Source organism: Zonotrichia albicollis, chromosome 4 (assembly GCF_047830755.1).
Source record: "Zonotrichia albicollis isolate bZonAlb1 chromosome 4, bZonAlb1.hap1, whole genome shotgun sequence".
NCBI classification, from domain to species: domain Eukaryota; kingdom Metazoa; phylum Chordata; class Aves; order Passeriformes; family Passerellidae; genus Zonotrichia; species Zonotrichia albicollis.
In genome coordinates this window covers 62171788-62192038 of record NC_133822.1, presented here as the reverse complement: position 1 = coordinate 62192038, position 20251 = coordinate 62171788, and the positions used below count along the sequence as shown (strand labels likewise).

The window sequence follows — 20251 nt, the reverse complement described above, 5'->3', positions numbered from 1 at the left end:
ACATAGAAATGATCTTGTTTGGGTTAAAGTTTGGAGGTGATAAAAATGGAATTTATCTATTCCTGTGTTCTGCAGTTCTAGAAGGAACCTTGGCGCTGGTTTCAGTGATTTAGTCTCTAGCAAACATTTGAAGAGAGGAAAGGAACATGATCACTTTTTGCCTGATTTCCTGGGTTTGCTGGGGGTTTTCCACCATGATTTCCACTTCTGGGTTACTTTATCAAGTCAAAGGACCATTTTTTCTTCTGTTGGAATGCTAGTGACAAACTACTGAAGTTGGCTCAAACTTGGCTCCCTCACTTAGATCTCTGTCCATCTGTCCCTGCTCCACCCAGTCTGCATCTGATGCTGCTGCCTTTTCCTTCTGATCTCCTGTGTTTTATCAAACCTGATTCCACAATGTGCCCTGGAAGTTATTGAAGTCTATATCAATGGTATAAAACTGTCACATTTTCTGCCACTCTTCTCTTTCCAGCTGCATTCCCACAGTGTACTGCACTTTTTTTTTTCCTAGCAGGGAAGCATGGACTCTTGATTTAAAAAAGGAGTAGTGAGGTTTCACTGGCATGGGCTGTTTTGGCAGAAACCTATGAACTTTACCATGAGTATAAAAAGGAATGTCTTTATAAAAAAATTGATCATAGGTAAATCTTCAGATTCACATGTTCTCGTAGTGGAAGTATTTTGTTTGAAGTAACTTCTTGCATAACGTGACTATTTGGAGAATGTCTTGAAGCTGTTGTTCCCCATTATTTGACTTATGGAGGCTGTAAAAAAAGAAGAGAAAAATAATACATATCATTATGTATTAATAATAATTAATGTGCAGAGTAAGAGTGAAGATCTTAAAGGTAGCATTACCGTTGGATTTTCTTTGTTACTTTGCAAATAAAAAAAAACCCCAAAACTTCCCTGTAGAATGAGTTTTAGTAACAACCTTTATTTACTGTTGAGTTGAATATGAATGTGTAGAATAAACAAATCTGTAGTATTATATTGTACAACCTCATTGTTTGTTTTGATTCATTTGGTTTATTCATTGAGGACGGAGCAAGTTATCAATACATCAGGCATGGTCCAGAGTCACATTTCAGCTGGCAGACACTCAGCTTTTGTTTTCAATATTCTGTCCTGATTAGTATTCAGAGCATGAAGGAGAATGTGATGCAAGGGAATTGGTTTCTGTTTTACTGACTGACTCAGCCATTTAACTTTGTTCCCTCAAGGCATCAAAGACTACAATAAAAGAAATACATTTTGCCAATAACTTCCTATGGAAATAAGTGCAGCTTAATAACTTTTTTAATTAGTACTAACATTATTGCAGAGTGAAAAACTCCTTAATTAACCTTGTCTTCTTTTTTTTTTTTTGGTTTCCCGTTAAGACTGTATTACTGATACTGAAATCTTATGTTAATCTAACCTCTGATTTATAATTGAAGATGAGATTTTTTTTTTCTTTTAATTGAAATTTCAATTCATCACAGGAAGGTGGTTTCTTCCAGTACTATTCCTTGTGGGAAGCAGAATTTTCTATGATTTTATTCCTCCTTATTTTTAAGTAGGATAAGTGATAAGGTTAAGGCCAGATTTCTCCAGACTTTTATGTTCTATTTTTACAGAATTAAATTTATCTCAGTGCTGTATTGTGCATTGCAATGAGTCTGATGGTTCCTGATGCTTGCATTGAAGGGCTGATGAGAAATGAGATACTGGGATACAAATCTAAAGGACATAAAGTCTTTAGTTAAACACTGTATTGAACACTTAATTTAAAAAAATCTAATATATTAGAAACCTAAACCCCAAAATTTCTCCATTAATTGCTTTAGAAAAATGCATCTGTGTAAAACTAGTGACATGACTGAATTATAGCCTAACCGTCTACCTTCTTTTCATGGCAAAGAAAGGAGCAGATATTTGCAGTGGTGAATAATTATGTCTTTGGAAGACAGTGATGCTTGGCTTAGGTAGAAATTGAGAAAATAGCTCAAGCATAAGCAGCTTGTGTTGAATGTAGGAAAATTTGGATCACAGAGAATATATAGGGAGAAGCAAAAATTCTGCCTGGAAGGAGGCCTGAGCTGAAGATGATTTCCATTTCTAGTCCTGATGGAGAAGTGCAGTGTCTCCCTAAACAGTGAGAGAAGGAAGGAAAGGAACTGTACATGGACAACACTGTGAATATCTGAGGAGGGGCACTGGACCCACGTTGACACCTGGGCTCCCTGGGATAGATACCAGAATGACACCAGTCCCTTTTTCTGAGTTAAACCTGAGATGAGGGAAGAAGCAAAGGGACCTGTGGGTGGTCTGCTTAGGTAAGCCTGTTAAATGAGATCGACTTATGCGTGTGAGCTGCAATGAATACAAAGATGAAATCTTCAGGATTCTCTCCAAAGCATCTGTGAAGAAAGAAGACACAAAAAGAGAAAATTTATGAAACCTGCAAAAGTTTGAAAATGTTAGAGAAATGAGGAAGACAAAGATAAAACATGGTTTGTATCTGAAAGTAAATTATTGTAAATCTTGATGAAAGCTATTCTGATAACATCAGGGAACAGTTTATACAATTTGTGCAGTGTGGATGTGGAGATCTACATGGAGATGTCATGAATTATGTTGTTTCTGCTTCTGTTTGAGTAATCTGTGTTCAGATGTTAAAAATCCATTTTTATTCATGGGGTTGAGGGTTGGTTATTTTTAAGGGTGTTGTTCTGCCTTTCTGCTGAAGCATACCTGACAGGAGCAGGAGGAGAGGGAACATAGGAAGCAGCATGCTAGAAGCTCTGTGATCACTGAAGTAGGTAAAAGTAAGGAAGGAGGGGAGATAAGATGTGAAGACCCAGGGCTGTTGCTAGGAAAGGGATGATTCTGAGGGTCATAAATAGAAATGAAAGGGGCATCAGAGAGCAGTAAGGGCAGATTGACCCCTAAGGAGACCAAGCTGGGATGCTGATGGGGGCCAGAGTCATGATCATGTCTGAAGACACTGGTCAAGGTCAGCCTCTGTGCAGTGGTCCTCTGTGAAGCCGTGGTGATGAGGCAGGTTGAAGACCAAGCCAGGGCAACTGGCTTGTGGGTCAGTGTGTGTGATGTTGAGGCTGAGGATCAGGGAGGTGGGAGATGAGGTGCTCATGCATGCCTTGTAGCCACCACAGGGGCCAGGGAAAAGCAACTCCCATGGTAAGAGGCTCAGGACCTGTCTGCTGCCCTTCACCACAATTCTGCAGTGATGGGGCTGATCTCTACCTCAGCCAGCACATTATACAGCAGAGGGAATAAACACAGTTATTTTACTCAGAAATATTAAAATACCGATATTGTCCATTATTCAAGTTCTTTCTTGTGCAAGCACATCTGTGCTGCAGAACAAATTAAGGCTTATTAGTTATGAAAATTGTGGTGGCCTGAATTGTGCATATCAGGTTGCAGAAAGACTTGGTGAGAACCAAGGAGCATTTTCAGAAGGGAAGACAGAAATAACACTAGGAATGAAATTTGTAGGTTATAATTAGTAGGTGGTGTGATAGCAAATACTGTGGGTTCATTTCAAATGGTTAAGAAGAGGGAACTATTTAATTAAGTAGAAAAGGAAAATGAATCCAGAATCTTGATTATGAAAGAAAAAAGGCAGGAAATGGTTTCTTTTTAAAGTATGAAACTGCCTCCTCCCTCTGAGAAAACCCCGCAGGAACAAGGATGAGATAGGGAAAATGTTCTGATAAACAGAAATAAATTCTAAAATGTTTGGATGATATGAATACATACCATGCAGAAGAAATCACTTATCTTAACAAAAGGCAGCACTTGAAATAGGGTTAAAAGACATCAAAAAAGGAGAAGGTTCTGAATCACTATCAGAAAAGCCTGACAGTAAAATCTGTTAGCCACTGTTATAAGTTCCTGTTTAACCTCTGAGGATCCCATTGCTTGAAATCTCTGAAATATAAGGTTTTTGTGATACTCAGGGTGGGAGGGTGTTTGTGCATTTCTCCTTTTAGGGGAATTTTAATAAGGTGTCTTCTTGAGGCACTTAAATGCATAAAGATTGCCTGGCAAAATATAGCTTTGGATAGCATTATTGTACCAGTCTCTTGTGTGAAGTCTGACAGATTTATTTTGAATGTGAAAACTGTACATTTAGATTTATGTACTGTGTTTTCCTTCTACACTTAAATGTTATAGCATACAGTTCTGAGACGAGCTCATTTTTCCAGAGAGCTGAATGATTTTGTAAGAATTAATGAATTTACTCAGTATTAAATCTGCTGTGGAAAAAAAATATTTACAGATGTTTGAGTGCTGCTTTAAACTTTTCATAGACTAAAATAACACTTTGATGGAAGGGGACAATGTAGTCATGGATAGTATATGTACCTACAACCACAATGAAATGGTCTGTGGAATGCTCCATCTTGTGTTTCAAATACATGGTTCAGTATGACTAAATATGTAATTTGGATAGTACGTCTATGTATTTTGATACGGAAAGGATGTCTAGTGCACCCAGATATCTGAGAAAACATTTGATTGTAATGCTAAAGGATTGAATGTTACCTCTGCATCCCTTTTGGAAAGTTTTGAGTTTTTTCAGCTTGATAATTCGAAACTAATCTTAGCTTGAGAATTCAGAACTAAATGGAGTACTGCTTAAAGCTGCAATCAAGTTGCAAGATCTGTATTATTCTCCCCAGTAGTTTCAGCTGTCACAGACATGTTTTATGAAAAATCCTTTCCGTAGGATTTTTTCTCCTGAGAAGCTGAGAGGCCTCAGAAACAAAATGTAAGCAATAATTATCTGCTGCTGTGGAATGCCTCAGGTGCATCTTTGATTGGTCTATGTTAGTTGTTTCTAATTAATGGCCAGTCTCAGGCAGCTGGCTCAGACTGTCTCAGTCAGTCACAAGATTTTATCATCATTCCATTCTTCCCTTTGCTTTCAAGCCTTCTGGTGAAATCCTTTCTTCTATTTTTTTAGTATAGTTTTAATATAATATATATATCATAAAATAATAAACCAGCCTTCTTAAACATGGAGTCAACATTCTTGTCTCTTCCCTCTTCCTGGGACCCCTGTGAACACCACCACATTCAGCCATGTAAAGTAAGCCTTGAGAACTTTCTGCAAACTGACCAGAAGGACTTTGATGATCTAGTATGGCTTCCTAATTGTGTGCATGTAAATAAATCCTTTTGTTCATTTTTTCAAATCCTTTCTCTCAGCTAGAATATTTGATTCAGGGAGATGTTCCTTTATACTTTAGTCTTCAAATGGTGGAGAATCTCCTGCATATCCTGATGAGAAAGCCTAGTGGTGTATTAAGAATTTCCATTTGAGTGTATTAGATTGACTTCCAGTGTTGAATAATCCTGTAGCAATCATGGCTCTTTGATTTAAGAAGAACAAGATTTGTGGGGAAAAATAAAGTCCTCCTATTAGATTGGTCTTTATGACTGGCGGAGGTGGTAAAACAAAAGGGAGTTTTTGGTATGTGAGATATTAAAAACTTTTTGCCATTAAAATGGCAAAAGCAAAAAGTTTCAGAGTTACTTACGTTAGAGAATAGGTAGTTTGTGGAAGGTGTACACAGTATTGGCAGGGGACATGATAAAACTTGTACTTATTTATTGGATGTTTCTCTGGTAGAATCTTATAATGAAAAACAAAACTAAACTTTCATGGGTTCATGAGTACTGCAATCCTCTAGGTTAATGAAAAGTAGTTTCCAGAGAGAGTTCTGGGAGATGGGGCCGACAAGTCAGAAAGGGAGGAGCATTTTCATGGCAAGTGCTCTCTTTGCATTGAAGGAGCTTTTAAGTGCAGATTGGTGGCCATGTGCAGTTGCTTAGTTTCATCCCTGTAGTCTTCATGAGATTATCTGTTGTGCTGGTTCTAAGTCATATTGCATGCTGAGAAATAAATGTGTTCAGGGACTTGGATGTGTCTCTCACGGAGGATGTTTATTGCGATGGTATGCAGATGTTTGTATTTATTGTTCAGATGGTTTCTAGATTTTGTTTGTTACAAATGTATTCCTGAGGCTCCTAGAAAATTAAGAGATGAGAATGTTTGAAGGCTCCTCTTGTGAGGCTGGGAAAGGATTTCAAAGTAGAAATTTTTCCCACTGCAGGTTTCCAAGGTAGAAGAGCATATTACAGATAGAAGTGTACAAGATGAGATGATACCTGGGTAGCTCCTTCAGAGTTGAAGTCCTCTTTCCGAACCAGGGGTGTCCTTGCCTGACAAAACTGAAGGTCACTTGGCTTAGCACAGTATTTACTTTTTTCATGTAGTTTCTAATATTAAGAGTCCTTGAGCATCCTAGTTCTACTATACCATGGTTAAATTGGGTTGTGTATTCACATGTGTAAAGTATACATGTCCATATGATGTGATTACTTAACTGCTAATGACCTTACAGGCCAGACTTTACCTCTGTTTCTGTAATTTCTTCTGGTTTTTAATTGATCAGAAAATCAGTCCATCTAGCCAACCAGTGGTCTAGTGGAAGGTTTGCTTCCCACAGTGCAGGGGTTGGGACTGAGTGATCCTGAAGGTCTCTATGAAAGGCACTGGTAGCTGAGGTTCCCACTGTGGCCACACATCACTGTGTGCTCCTACTGGGCATGGTTTTCATGGTCGCTGCATGAGTCATCACCAGTTTCCTTGGCTGGAAGCTTTGTTTGCATAGCTCTCAGGCATGACTGTTCTCCTTGTAACTCTGGCAATCTCAAGGAAGTAAGGCTGCAGTGCCCCTGTGTACCCTGCATGGGACATGGCCTCAAGGAGGCTGTCACAAGGGACAGCAGAACTGAGCTGCCCTAGCTGTAGAGCTCTGGCAGCCACTCCAGACTAAGAGGACATCAGTGAAGCACAGCACAGAGGAAACAAATATTATAAATTTAGCTGATGATTGTCAGCTAAATTCTACAGCAAATCTCAGGTAGTAGGAGTAGGTACAAAGAAAATGATTGCAACTGTACTGACAACCTCATCTCAGTGGAGATAGCTTTTATTGGGGTGTGTTATTTACTGCCTTTAGGAAAAACACATAGCAGATTCTTTCTTTTCTAGCATGGCATAGTCTGTAAAAGTTTGACTTTTTTTTCAACAAGAAAGAAACCTATCATTGCTATGAATGTGTTCTAAGCAGTTAAATTATCCTGTATTTATTTATATATTTTCTCACTCTTCTGCCAAAAAATTAGGAAAGTCTGATTTTTATTTCTTCTTTTCCCCCACAAAATACTTGTTCCTCTTCATTATCAAAACACCTGTTTTTCTTTTCCTCTCAGGTACCAATCTGACCTTGCTGGAATCTGTCTCCAGTTCTATATTTTGGTGGTCAGTGAGATACACTTGAATGCCTTCACATTTATCAGGCTTTGCTTTGCTCACTGCCTGGAATTTTTGTGCCATCACCTCTACTCCCTGAAGAAAACTAACCCCCAAACCCTCTGGTCCTTGGAGATATTTTACAATTCTGCCAAAGAATCTTGAATATGCTCCTCTGGACAATGAAATTGTTTAAGATTTCAGACCTAATGATGCATAAAGTATTTATAGCTAAAACACCCTGTAAGTGGAATTGACTGACCATTATGGTAATGATAATGTTCTGGTTTTTAAACAAGCCAGTGAAAGGTAAATGCAATGTTGTGCTTGTTAGATTATAAAGAATGATAAATGTGTTTGGTAAATGAATTGGCTGATTTTGGTAAGCTAATATTTGATGCTACAAGGCACTGAATTGTTACACTAGAATTATGTACTGAGTGTAGTGTGCATGGAATGACAGCAAACAGAATCCTTACAGACACTGTTTTACTTGGAATAGCTTCAACTTCAAGAAAATCAAAGAACAGCCGAGGTTGCTAAGTGACAGCAAAATATTTATCCTTTTTTTAGAAAATCACACTGGTTTATGCAATGAGGAGTAGGGGACAGCATATATTGTGTGCCACCCACATGCTGTATAGGACCATTATTGCACATAATTAGGACCTGCATAATTCAGCACAGTAACCACGAAGCTATCACCTCTGTCTTAGTACTGATATTTTCTAATACTGTTTATTTAGTCTTCTTCATCAGAAGAAAATAATCCATTATAAATGAATACTCTCTGTCTCTGCTGTGAAATACAAGTATTATCCTTTTGTAGACAGAGACTGGAAGGGGAGGCAAGATGGGAGAGAGAGAGAAAAAACAGAGCAAGAATCACTGTTTATAACAGGCCATTTGCTTTGCAGGCTTATTCTCATCACCAGTGTGAGATGAAGCTCACTAAGAGGCAATGATGTGGCACAAGTGTTATGTTTTTCTGGAAAGAGAGGATAATGATGGGTTCAGCCTAAGGTTCCATGCCTTGTTCTTGGCTCTCACAGAGGAGCTGTGTGTGGCTTTCCAGTCTGGCCCTGTGGATAAAGCCCTCCCCACCACCACGGAGGGTGATGGGAAGCTCTAATTGCAGCACGGTGATGAATTCAACCTGGGGTGGCTCTTGAGTCTCACTCAGCAGCAGAGTGAGAGTTTTTTCAGGTGTTCTTAGATCCACTCCTACCATTCAAATGCTAAGGCTGATCTGGGGGGAGGAGAGCTGCTGTGATGGGCTGAGCATCAGTATTGCCTCCCAGCTGCACTGGGAGACCCTGCAGAGGAGACACAGGGAGGGAGTCACTGAGCTCAACATTCTTGAGCATGCTACTGTTGCAGTGGGATGAGCTAGTCCTTGACAGAATTTCATGTTATTTTTTGGGGTTTTTTTGATTTTCCCCTTGACCAAGAGGTTGTCAGGACAAGAAACAAAGTTATGTTCAAAGATATGTGTGAGAAGTTGACTGGAAAAGATTTATTTGTACCTTCCGTTTTCTTAAATCGCCAGACGAAAATTTATCTTCTGACTGAATTGGAAGAGAGGGACAGGTGTTTGAGGGAACCCTCATCAGGCTCTTTTTCCACTCTGCTCTCAAAAATTACAGCTTTGACTAAAGTTTTTCAAAACCAATTACTGCAATCAAAGACATTATACAAAATGGCATAATTTTGAAATAAAAATGCATCTTATTTCTTTAAAGTGTTCGGGGACTTAGTGGAGTGGTACAGACAATACACGTTGCAGCACTGAGGGTTCAGCAGGTGGCTCTGTGGCTGGCTCCTCCCTACCCCTGTGTTTTTGCAATCTGTGTAAGAAATATTTCATCTTGCTCTGTCTGTAGTTGCAGCCATCACTTCCGGCTATTTCCCTAAAATTCCCATATGGTCTGAAGAGGGGAGTTGCACTCTGCACTGTGGGAGGGAGCAGGGAACAGGCAGTGCTGTTGCTGGTGTTGTGGTCAGGGTTGGGGATGCTCCGGAAATGCAATCCCAGAGTGGGCGGAGCCGCAGCCCGCGGTGTCCCGTACCCACTGCAAGGTGGTGATGGCTCCCAGTGTCACCTCCATGGCTCCAAGTGTCACTGCCATGGCTCCGAGTGTCACCACCATGGCTCCGAGTGTCCCCGCCATGGCTCCCAGTGTCACCTCCATGGCTCCAAGTGTCACTGCCATGGCTCCGAGTGTCACCACCATGGCTCCCAGTGTCACCGCCATGGCTCCGAGTGTCATCGCGACGGCTCTGAGTGTCACGGTGATGGCTCTGAGTGTCATCGCGATGGCTCCGAGTGTCACTGCGATGGCTCCCAAGTGTCCCCACCATGGCTCCCAGTGTCACCGCGATGGCTCCGAGTGTCCCTGCCATGGCTCCCAGTGTCCCTGCCATGGCTCTGAGTGTCCCCGCCATGGCTCCGAGTGTCCCCGCCATGGCTCCAAGTGTCCCCATCATGGCTCCCAGTGTCACCGCCATGGCTCCGAGTGTCCCTGCCATGGCTCCCAGTGTCCCTGCCATGGCTCTGAGTGTCCCCGCCATGGCTCCGAGTGTCCCCGCCATGGCTCCAAGTGTCCCCGCCATGGCTCCCAGTGTCACCTCCATGGCTCCCAGTGTCCCCGCCATGGCTCCCAGTGTCACCTCCATGGCTCCCAGTGTCCCTGCGATGGCTCCGAGTGTCCCCGCCACGGCTCCCAGTGTCCCCGCCATGGCTCCCAGTGTCCCCACCATGGCTCTGAGTGTCCCCGCCATGGCTCCCAAGTGTCACCGCCATGGCTCCCAAGTGTCACTGCTATGGCTCCCGAATGTCACTGCTATGGCTCTAAGTGTCACCGCCATGGCTCCCCATGTCCCCGCCATGGCTCTGAGTGTCACTGCCCAGCACCACACCCGGCCCGTTGCTCTGTGGGGACAGTGGCAGTACCAGCCTGGCTGAGGCCCATGAACTCTTAGCCACCTGTTAAACCTTTTCATTTCTAAAGTTTTCTCAGGGCAGTGGTCCCGTGAGTTACGTCTCTGCCAGCTGCTGTTGGCTGCATGTGATCAGGGCAGTAGTGAGTGCTCTGTGTACTCAGGCAGCAAGAAGCAGATGAAGATGCTCTTAGTGAAGCATCAAGCACAGTGAAGCTACAATTTTATTTTTTTTCCTTCTGTCTTTCAAAGAGAAATAAGCAGTATTACTCTTAAAAATTGTTTTTTACGATTATCATATGTATACAGTACAAAATATCGAAAAGAGTATACAAAAATTGCATTACTCTTAAAAATGTTTTGTTTTTCCTTCATTGGAGTTTATTATTTAAGGAAGCAAAACTTGTGACATTGGAATAACTCCCTGAACTTCGACATCTATTTGAAATGTGACTTCTTATAAAAATAGGATTTTAAATTCTGTGTAAAAGCCATTTATTGAAATTGTTTAAAGGTATAAGTGGAGCTAAACCAAAAATGCCCCTAGGTTTTCATACCCAGCTTTCACTTTAGAAGGGAAAAAGCAAATCTTTAAATTAATGCTCAAAGATGAATATATCTGGATATATGAGTTCTTTGAAATGTTAAATGCAAGGTGAGAAAGTTTTTTTAGTGGTTAAATGCTTGAGGCTCTTTCATGCTTTTATATTACTCTGGTTAAATTGCTACTGCAACTTGAAAAAGTTATTCTTACTTTATTTAAATAGCTCTTTGAGAAGTTTACTCTTAAAAATTTTCATTGTTTGATAGCTTATTAAGGCTAGCAAATGTAAAGCGAAAAAAAGTTACCTTTTTTGAAAGACACAGGTATGAAAGGGAAGAAAACTTTTTATCTGTTGTGTGACTGCAGTAAGGAAAAACAAATCTGAGGGCAGTTAATCTTGTTTTCCCTTAAATTTGTCTTTACTTATCTTCAGTCATCCTGCAGAATGCACTCAGATCTGATATTCTGAGTCACTGGAATTTAGTTACAGTATACATTCTCCCATGAAGCAGCAGTAGTTGCTCATGAAGTATCACACAGAGTTATGACAACAGATTCTATGCCACTGAGACTGCGAAATCCAAAGAAGCAATAGAAAGCTGAAGCAGGTTAATGGAAAGCAGCAGAATCAATGAGGCTTTGCTGTGAACTTTTGGTAGTATTCCCAGTTTAGTTTAAATTTGGAGGTACATATAGTAATGTATTTCTTTAATTTTAAATTTCCTGTTTGTAGTTATTCCTACTAAAATTAAAATGTGGAAGCAGAGGCACTGGCAGTGAAGATGAGAGCTGACTGAAAGCCAAGGTCTGATGTGCATGGATCTTGCACAGAGCAGAGGAGAGCCTTGTGCCATTGAAAGGAAGTGCTGCTGTGAAGGATTTGAGCTCCATTACGGGAGCTCATTCCATGTGGACCAACTTCAAAGGTGGCTCAGGCTTTGACAGGTTGAGCTGCTTGGCAGTATCCAAGAGCTAATGTCCTGTACAAACGCCTGTTTCCCTGCTTTTGCTGCTACAGCATTCCAAGGCAATTATTAGTCTTTCTTTTTCTCTCCACATTTCCAAGCTATTACTTTTACTGTTAGCTTTGTTTCATTTTTAAGTGCTTCAAATTGAAGAGTGTTAATGAATTCATTAAAAATGACCAACATAACAAAAGCGATGAGAGAGAATTCACTGTACACTCAATATTCTGACAAGTAAAAAAACCCAGAGGAGCTGTATGCTGTAGTAGACTACTATAAATTATTCTGTATCTTCACAGTTAACTGCATTTCTATATATGACAGTACTTGGGACATGTTAAATAGACTTCATATCATCCTTAGTACAAGTTGTAGCTTTTCATCTTTTCCATTGGAAATACTATTATTTTTTAGCTTTGCAGGAGAACTTTATTCTGTACATCCAGATTTGCATGGAAATAAAAGTAATTTAAGAAATATACAGTAATCCTAAAATGCCACTCAAACCTTAGAAATTCTTACTACCTAAGGTAGTGAATATGGAAGCCATATATTAAATATTTTAAAGGCATTTCAGTTTACTGAACTATAATGGTTAGAAATGAGAAAGTCAGAATTAAATTTATATTTCATTGCCTTATTCATAAGGTTTTGTTTGGTGTGGGGGTAATAGAGAAGCAAATCACCTAAAGAATGAAGTCTGCAAGCATGAAAACACATTTTCATAATTGCCTTGGCAGGAAGCCTGCATGCTCTCGTGGCAGAGCTGTGAATATTCCAGGGGATGAAGGAGCTGCTTGCTCTGCAGAGGGGCACTGTCTGTGAGAGTGCTCATCTCTTTTCTAACTCCCCCAAAAGAACATGTGTATGCTGGAAAAAAAACCCTCAAAACATCCATAAATATTTGCATTTCTGGTATCTCAGCTTGTCCAAAGTATTTAGAAAATGAGAGAAGAATAAGAGGAATCAAATCAGTGCAATGAAGTTTGATTTCGGTTAGAAACAGCTATCAAGTCTTTGCAAGGAGTGGATTTTTGGCAGGCAGGTGAATAGGTGCTGTTTTGGGTGGATGTGCAGACACAGTATGAATAATTCTCCCATTGATTTTTAATTAGCAGTGGTACAGGATGGGGTGTCAGTGTCAGGCTGCTACTCTCAGGAGTTCGTCCAGGAAATTTGTCCAAGTCACAGCAACCTCTGTTGAAGTTTGCTTGCCTCTACAGGAAGCCTTTTTTTTCCATGGGGGTCTCCTGGGGCTTGTTCTGTATCGTTAATTGTTCTGTTAAATGAGGAACAGAATTATAATGTATTTATAACTAGCTTGAATTTTTTTTCAGAGGCATAGTTTTTTGGCTTTGCATCACTACTGCCTACATTGCCTTTTTTTTAGAGGATTTCTGGTACCCAGTATATAGATGGCATCTATGCTGTTGTTTCCTGTCAAAATAAAACAGCTTTCAGGTTTGTAATCAATTTGGAGAGTTTTGCAGAAAATTGTTAGATTTTTCAAACAACTACATCAGTTTGCAGACTTAGCAAACTTCGTGTAGAATGAATATCTTCTTGTGATAATTAAGAAAATAGAAGTTGTCCACAGTAGGCCCATTATCAGGATAGCAGAGATTTTGCTAATTTGATAACAGTATTGTAGCTTAAATGACTTATGTGTTGACATAAAAGACCTGAAAGCCTAAGGCCACCATGTTTACTGTAGATGCCAAAAAAATCTTCAATAAGAAATTATGCCATTGTGGGCAGTTTTATTTGCTGCAGGTTAGCCATTAAAAATAACACTTTCTTCCCTCTGGAAAAATATTTACATTTTCTGTCTATACGTTTGTTTGTTTGTTTGTTTTACTTAAACAACATACAGGAGGGATGAGAAACCTTTCTGTCAGTTGTGTTTGAAATTTTTTTAGTGTTAAAGTTCAAGAACATGATGTGATATTCAAGCTTCTCACAGATTTGATAAGGAGAAATATCCTATTAAATAATTCAAGAGTGGATAGAAACCCTGGCAAAAGACCTGGATCTCAGATCCCTGGAGAGCTTCTGAACTTTGCTTTTTCCCTTAAAATTAAACTTTGATAAAAATGGGTTGATTGCAAGGTTTAATTGTGTAATGTGCTCTTCTAGGAGTTTGTTTTCAAAATTTACTCAGCTTTGGTATGAAGTCCACCAAGAGTTATTGGGTGTCAATCTTGGAGCCATTGTCTGCTCTTCCCGAAGATCCAGTTGTTTCATGTCATTCGTAATGTTGTAGCATCAGTGGCTGGAACTCCATTTTCTTCACAGTGCACATGCTTGTTGAGGCACTCCAATGGTAGTGCTTAGTTTACTCCAAGAAATGGAGGCATCTCATTTGTTTTTGTTCAGTTACTGGAAGACTGAAAAGAAAATTATGTATTTGAAGACAAGCTAAGAGCTGTTTTATCAGCTGCTGCTGCTACCATGGAGAAGATCAACCATTATATTCAGCATGTGCATATGAAATACTGCACAGAAGTATCCATGCAGACCTACCTCTGGCATCCCAGGGACACCAGGGGAAGAGCAGAAGTTTCCGTGCATGCTGCCTGTGTGCATGTCTGGCTGCCACAGCGTGGCTTGTCCAGCTGGGACTCCAATAGCTCCACTCTCCAGGGAGCCAGGTGGCCAGGGAGCCTCTGTTGTCTTTTCCTGTTCACAGGTTCCAGGTCTGTGCAGTGCTGTGTATTATTACATGGAGACTAACTGAATTTATTTTCTTCTCTCCCCTCTCCTTGTTTTTCTCTTGCACAGCTCAACAAGCAGCAGCTGCAGGTACTGAAGGAGCGTTTCCAGGCATTTTTGAATGGGGAGACACAAATTGTAGCAGATGAAGCATTTTGCAATGCTGTGAGGAGCTACTATGAGGTGAGCTGTGTGCTTTGTGCTCTCTGTTATGTTCATAGCATGCCTATTAATGCAGGTACAAGGAAAGTAATTTTAAGTTTCAAAGGCTGTGAACTTCCAAACCTTCCAGAAACTATTTCCTCCTAAACCAGCTTTGCTGTTTTAAAAGTTGAAATCTACTGCCTGAGCACAGGAGAGAAACTGAACTGGAAAATATCCACCCTTTTTTAAGAAGGGGAAAAAATTTATAAGAGAAGATAAAATGAAAAACCCCTGGTGCTAAAAATCTTCCTGGCAGCATTTGATACAGCTAGGCACTGCTATCTTTATCTCCATATGTCCAAGGTAGCTCTTTTAATCAGCACTTGGTAAGTTACCATCCTGAGAAATGTGTCTTCAGATTTTTAGTTGCCGTGCAGAAGGTTTTGGTGAAGACCTGCCTGTTGCCTTCCAAAAGAACAGAAGGTTTCTGTGCAGACAGGCCAGCTCTCACAATCTGCTGTGACCTCCCAGGCATGTTCAGTGCCTGCAGCCCCAGTGCAGATCCGTAGGTGAAGCTTTAATTGCCTAAGTGACAGGTCCAGTTCCAAACTAGAGGACAGTTCCCTGTTCATCAGCAGCATAGGGCTAGTGAATTAACTTGTTACTCTTAGTAAATGTTGCTATTTTCATTTTGCTTTGTCTAACTTCTTACCTGCTCAATGAATGAAAAAGGCTGGATGTTAAACTTCTATGCCTTTTGAGAGGTCTTCCCTCATATTTCAGCCCACCAATTTTTTTTTCAAAATTTAGCTTTATTTTTGGTATATTATTTGTTCATTTTTCCTGTCAGCTATTCTTTGCTGATGAATAACTTTTTCCTCGAGTCGAAAAAGATGTGATTTATGTCCTGAATTGGTTTTATCTACAGTAAATTATATTGCACAAGAAAAAAGAGAAGGATGGCAAATGGTTTTCCTTTTGTGCTGAAATCATGGACTCAGTGTGTAGAAATAGAAATTTGTATAGAAACCATAAAACTCAGTGTGCCTTCTCCCATATTATGGCCTGATCGGTGCTGTGGCATTTGAAATTAAGGAATTCTCACAAAAAGACTTGTGAAAAGATGGGGATAGGTCTGCATGTGAAACTAGAATTTTTAGGTACTATTTTAGGTGTGTAACAACATGACAGAAGTGGTTAGAAAGTAATCCATTTTTCTGTATAGCCAATGAAGAAGTTAAGGCTGGGAGGAAGGACAGTTTGGAAGATGGTGCAGGGCAAGGCTGAGCTACTCAGTGGCCCAGCAATGGGTTTCAGAGTAGGGGGATGTCTCAAGACACTGAACAGAGGGTAGAAGTGAAAAGGACTTAAAGGTTCATTCTTTAGCACACTGTGTAAAAAGCTTGATGTGTTAGAGGAAGTAGTCTGCTCTTCGGAAAGGATGTGATAGTGAATAAAAATTATTTGAAAATAAATGTCTAAACAGTAACTGTTCTGTTAAGATTTACTTCATGCCTTTTTTAATGAAATTTTTAAAATTAGTTGAGAACTGGTTTTTAGCATATCTGCTCTTGCAGTGAAAGGCTGTGCATAATAATCTAAGATAGCCTTGCAAAATGAACGGCTCAAATTTTCCAGCTATTTTCAAACATTCACCATTTTGAATTGTGTTTTGAGTGTCCAGTTTCAAACAGAGAATTCCAAAGCATTACTGTCAAGGATATAATGACACCAAAGGCATAATGACTTCATCCTGTGTTAGTATACCATCATCTGATATACCAGCTCTAATTTCAGTCTTTTTTTTGTTTATCCCAGCCTCCCAATTCCATTTTGCATTCTTTCCACAGACTTTCTTTCAGACTTGCACAACCCTTTCCAGTTGTGCAGTTGGAGTCAGCATTTGCTAGTGATTTTTAATTTCTTTTCAGGGTTGTAGTAGATAGTTACCACTAGATTTTATGACCAGTGCAGTGGTGGAATCCAGCTGGAGACTTAGTTCAAGTTACTGCTCCTCTTTAATGCATTTTAATCAAATTTACTGGATCTGATCACATATTCTCATATTTACTTGCATGCATCTCTTGTGCCTTTTTCCTTATTGTTGCTACCCATTGGTTGAAAATATTAGTCTCTATTACTTCTTTGTGTGCTCTGTTGATGCTGGGCTTTGGTGCTTTCTCCTCTCCACGTCTACCACATATGGTCCATCACATCTTCCATGTGGTGTTTGTTAGTACTTTGAATTATGGGCATCTTCCTTGTTTCTGGCATATGGCATCTTACAAACTTCTGTGTTAATTTCCTTATACTTCAGTTGCTCACCTACAGTTTAATTTTACCTGATAAAGCAGGAAAGAAATATGTGGTCTGCCCAGTAATTATTTTATTCAGAAAATTATTAACTTGTCTTTAATCCTATGCAGTAGGCATGGTTTGAGAGTTATTGTAATATTGTTTGTAAATCCAGAGTATATTCATTACTGTAGTTGATTTTCTGCTTTAAGTTTGAATGTGAAAGAGAAGGTCTGCTTTGGGGATGTGACATAAATTCTGTATCAGTAGTTGCAGGTGTTTTCACACTAATCTGTCATTAATGAGTTTGTTCAGACTGTGTCCTGTTAAGAATCTTAAGAAAAAGCTCCAAGGGTTTAGAAACTTATTATTGCTAAGTCTTTGATTTGCTTTTTTATAAATATTTGCAGAAAGAGCAATTTGTTTGCTAAATAAAGAAATATGAATTTCAGCATTAATTTCATTGGCTCTAAGTCCTGCTCCTGTGTTAGAACACTTGGGAAGTTTGCACCAGTCAAGTTTTTTGCCTTATTTCCTTCACTATGTCTTTTCCAATGCTACTGTTGTTTTTAAGATTATGTATGAATAATCTGGCATCAGTTTTCATTTATCATAAAAAATTAGTAGGAAAAAAAATTCATATTCATTGGAAAAGTTTCATAAATTCTTCTTTAACTCTCCAGAAAAGGTTATTTTCATATTCTGTGTAATCTCCCTCTAGAATCCCATCATATTTTCTGAAAGTCTCACTGAAATTTAGCATGTTTCTTTTTTGTATACATTAAAGTATGATTATCTTGTTTTTCTCTTCAGTCTCAGTTTAGAGAAGGTATGGAAATGTTTACTCTTTCTGAAATCCTTCTCTCAGAATTAACATAGGATTTTATTTTTCTGTGTGTGGAAAATTCCATTACAGACAGACATTGAGCCAGATTCTAATCAGTAGAACATCAGATGCTAGTGCTACTTTTCAGATAAAGAGAAAAATTCAATCATATGGCAATTTTTTATGAGTAATTATATTGGACACACTGCTAAGTATAAAATTAAGTGAGAAAGTGACTTATGAAATTAAATCCTTTTTTTGCTGAATTCAACCCTGTATTTTAAAAACTTGTTTGTGAAATAGTAGATAATCTTCCATTCATCAATTCTTGTGTGCTCTTGCACTGAGGTTGGAAAATGCTGCTGGGCAGAGCCCTGGGAGGTTTATTCACCACCTGTAATATACTTACCTCTAATAGGTATGCATATACCTTGGGCTAAACTCACAGTGCTAATCCATTATTCTTGAATGTATGCAGTCTTAGATATCGGTAAAATGGGTGCAAAGAACTGTAATGAATATTTGAAATACTGTGAAAACGTTTTCCATATTGTAATGATTGCAAGTTCTCAGGTTTCCAGCACTGCCTAAAGAAGTACTCCATACTGGTGTTTTTCCTGTTTTTCTTGCTGTTCCATTTTAAATATGTGGTTCTAAGCCTTGATTACTTCATGCTGCTTAAATCTGAATGTTAAATGCAGGATCTGTAACACTTAGTACTGTGGGGTGTTTGAGAATTTAAAATCAGAGTTTGTTTGACTGTACCAGTTTGCCTGTGATACAAAGATCATATTTAACATACTTTCTGTTTAAATTGAGGGGATTTGTGTACAGAAACCTAGGTGTTAGTTTGGCACTACCAGGCTGCCAAAAATGAACTGAAAGTAGAAAACAAATTAAATAAAAAATAAGAAAAATAAGAGGACCCATGTCATAGAATCATAGAATGATTTGAGTGGGAAGGAACTCCAGAGATCATCTATTCCAATCTGCCTGCCACAGGCTGGGACATTTTTCAGTAGATCAGTTGCCCAAAGTCCCATCCAGCCTGACTTTGAGGGCTTCCATCAATGGGGCATCTAAAAATTCTCTGGACAATATGTCCTTGTATTTGACCACCCTTATTATAAAAATTTCTTCCTTACATCCAACCCAAATCTACCCTTAACAGCTTTCTAAGTGGTAAAAGAAAGCCTTTCCCTTCCTTCATACCAGTGTGCATAGGTGGCACCTTTCATCTTCTGCAGGAAGTGAGCCAAGTGTTCTACAATTACCAAGCTCCTTTGGTACCAAATCCTGAACTGCTAATGCAAATCCTTGCACTTATCCTTAGAAAAGGTTGAATTGTGTTCATGAGAGTTTTTTTATGTGAAGACCTTAAGTGATTTGTTACTCTGTAGAAAATGTTGAGGTATTTCTGTAGAGAAAGGAGTGACACGATGCTATTTCTACCTGTGATTATGGAAAACTTGATCTGAAAATTTTTTGCATGGATGTGAGGGCAGAAGGATCTCACTGATGAAATGAGAAAAAGGATCTAGCTTTCTGGAGTAAGTGGTGCTTTGGTTGCTTTTACAATTTTATTTTTACTGTCAGCTATTTTAGGCACACCATTTTTATTCAAGGAAACAAAAGGCATAGTTGATCATGATGAATGTTTCAGAGATGAAGATGACACCTAAAGGAAACAGAAAGCATTCATTAGAATCAAAACATAGTACACACAAAATAAATAGTAATTAAATGTTGGAACATTCAGTTTTTATATTATTGAGATAAAAGAATGGAATCAGTAGATTAACCATTTATTTAAATACATTAAGCTAATAAGTGTAGAAGATAAAAGATTCAGATTGAAAATTCACTGGTGTCTGCTTTCATGTTTTTAAAAAGTCATAGTTGCCATGCACATGTATTTAAGGATATGGGCTTTTTGCTCTGTTCAGGTTCTCTTCAAAAATCTGAGTACTACACCAGCATGGGATTTATGGTTTGTACAGTCTCAATTGGAGAAGCTGTTTCAAAAGGATATTTTTTTATATTAACTTTATCTTGTAGTTTGCCTTGTGAGGATGCCTTTCAACACATTTGTAGTTGCAGCCTATTAGCACTTGCACAATTTCCTTCCAGGTGCTTGAAAACATGGTCAGACTTGAGGTCAGTGTGATATTCTATGGGTTCTATTATTTTAGCTGTTAGAACTGGTGTAGGCCAGTTCTTTGAAAAGCTTCTTAGAAACTTTAGGGCACCCCCAGGAAAGATGCATAACACAGGTTTATGTAGGTCATCCTCTCTCATAAAGAAGCTCTAATGCCTTCAGTGTTTTGGATCACCAACTACAATTTGGCATGTAATGGAGATTGTCTCACTGTTAGCAGTCTAATTATTTTCCTTAAAGAAGTGAGGGGGAGATAAGATACAACAAATTAAAACGTGCTTTGCATGATCTGGACCCCTTCACACTAAGGAGAGACCTGACAGAGTGG

General features: G+C 39.2%; 1 protein-coding gene across 5 annotated transcripts in view; it reads left to right on the top strand.

Moving 5' to 3' along the window:
* The window catches only part of CADPS2 (calcium dependent secretion activator 2), a 287443-nt gene that overhangs the window by 42673 nt on the left and 224519 nt on the right, over positions 1-20251 (top strand). For all 5 annotated transcript variants that reach the window (XM_074539967.1, XM_074539966.1, XM_074539969.1 and 2 more), the window contains exon 2: positions 14570-14683. In XM_074539967.1, the coding sequence (XP_074396068.1) occupies positions 14570-14683 (114 nt within the window). The remainder of the gene's footprint in view (positions 1-14569; positions 14684-20251) is intronic.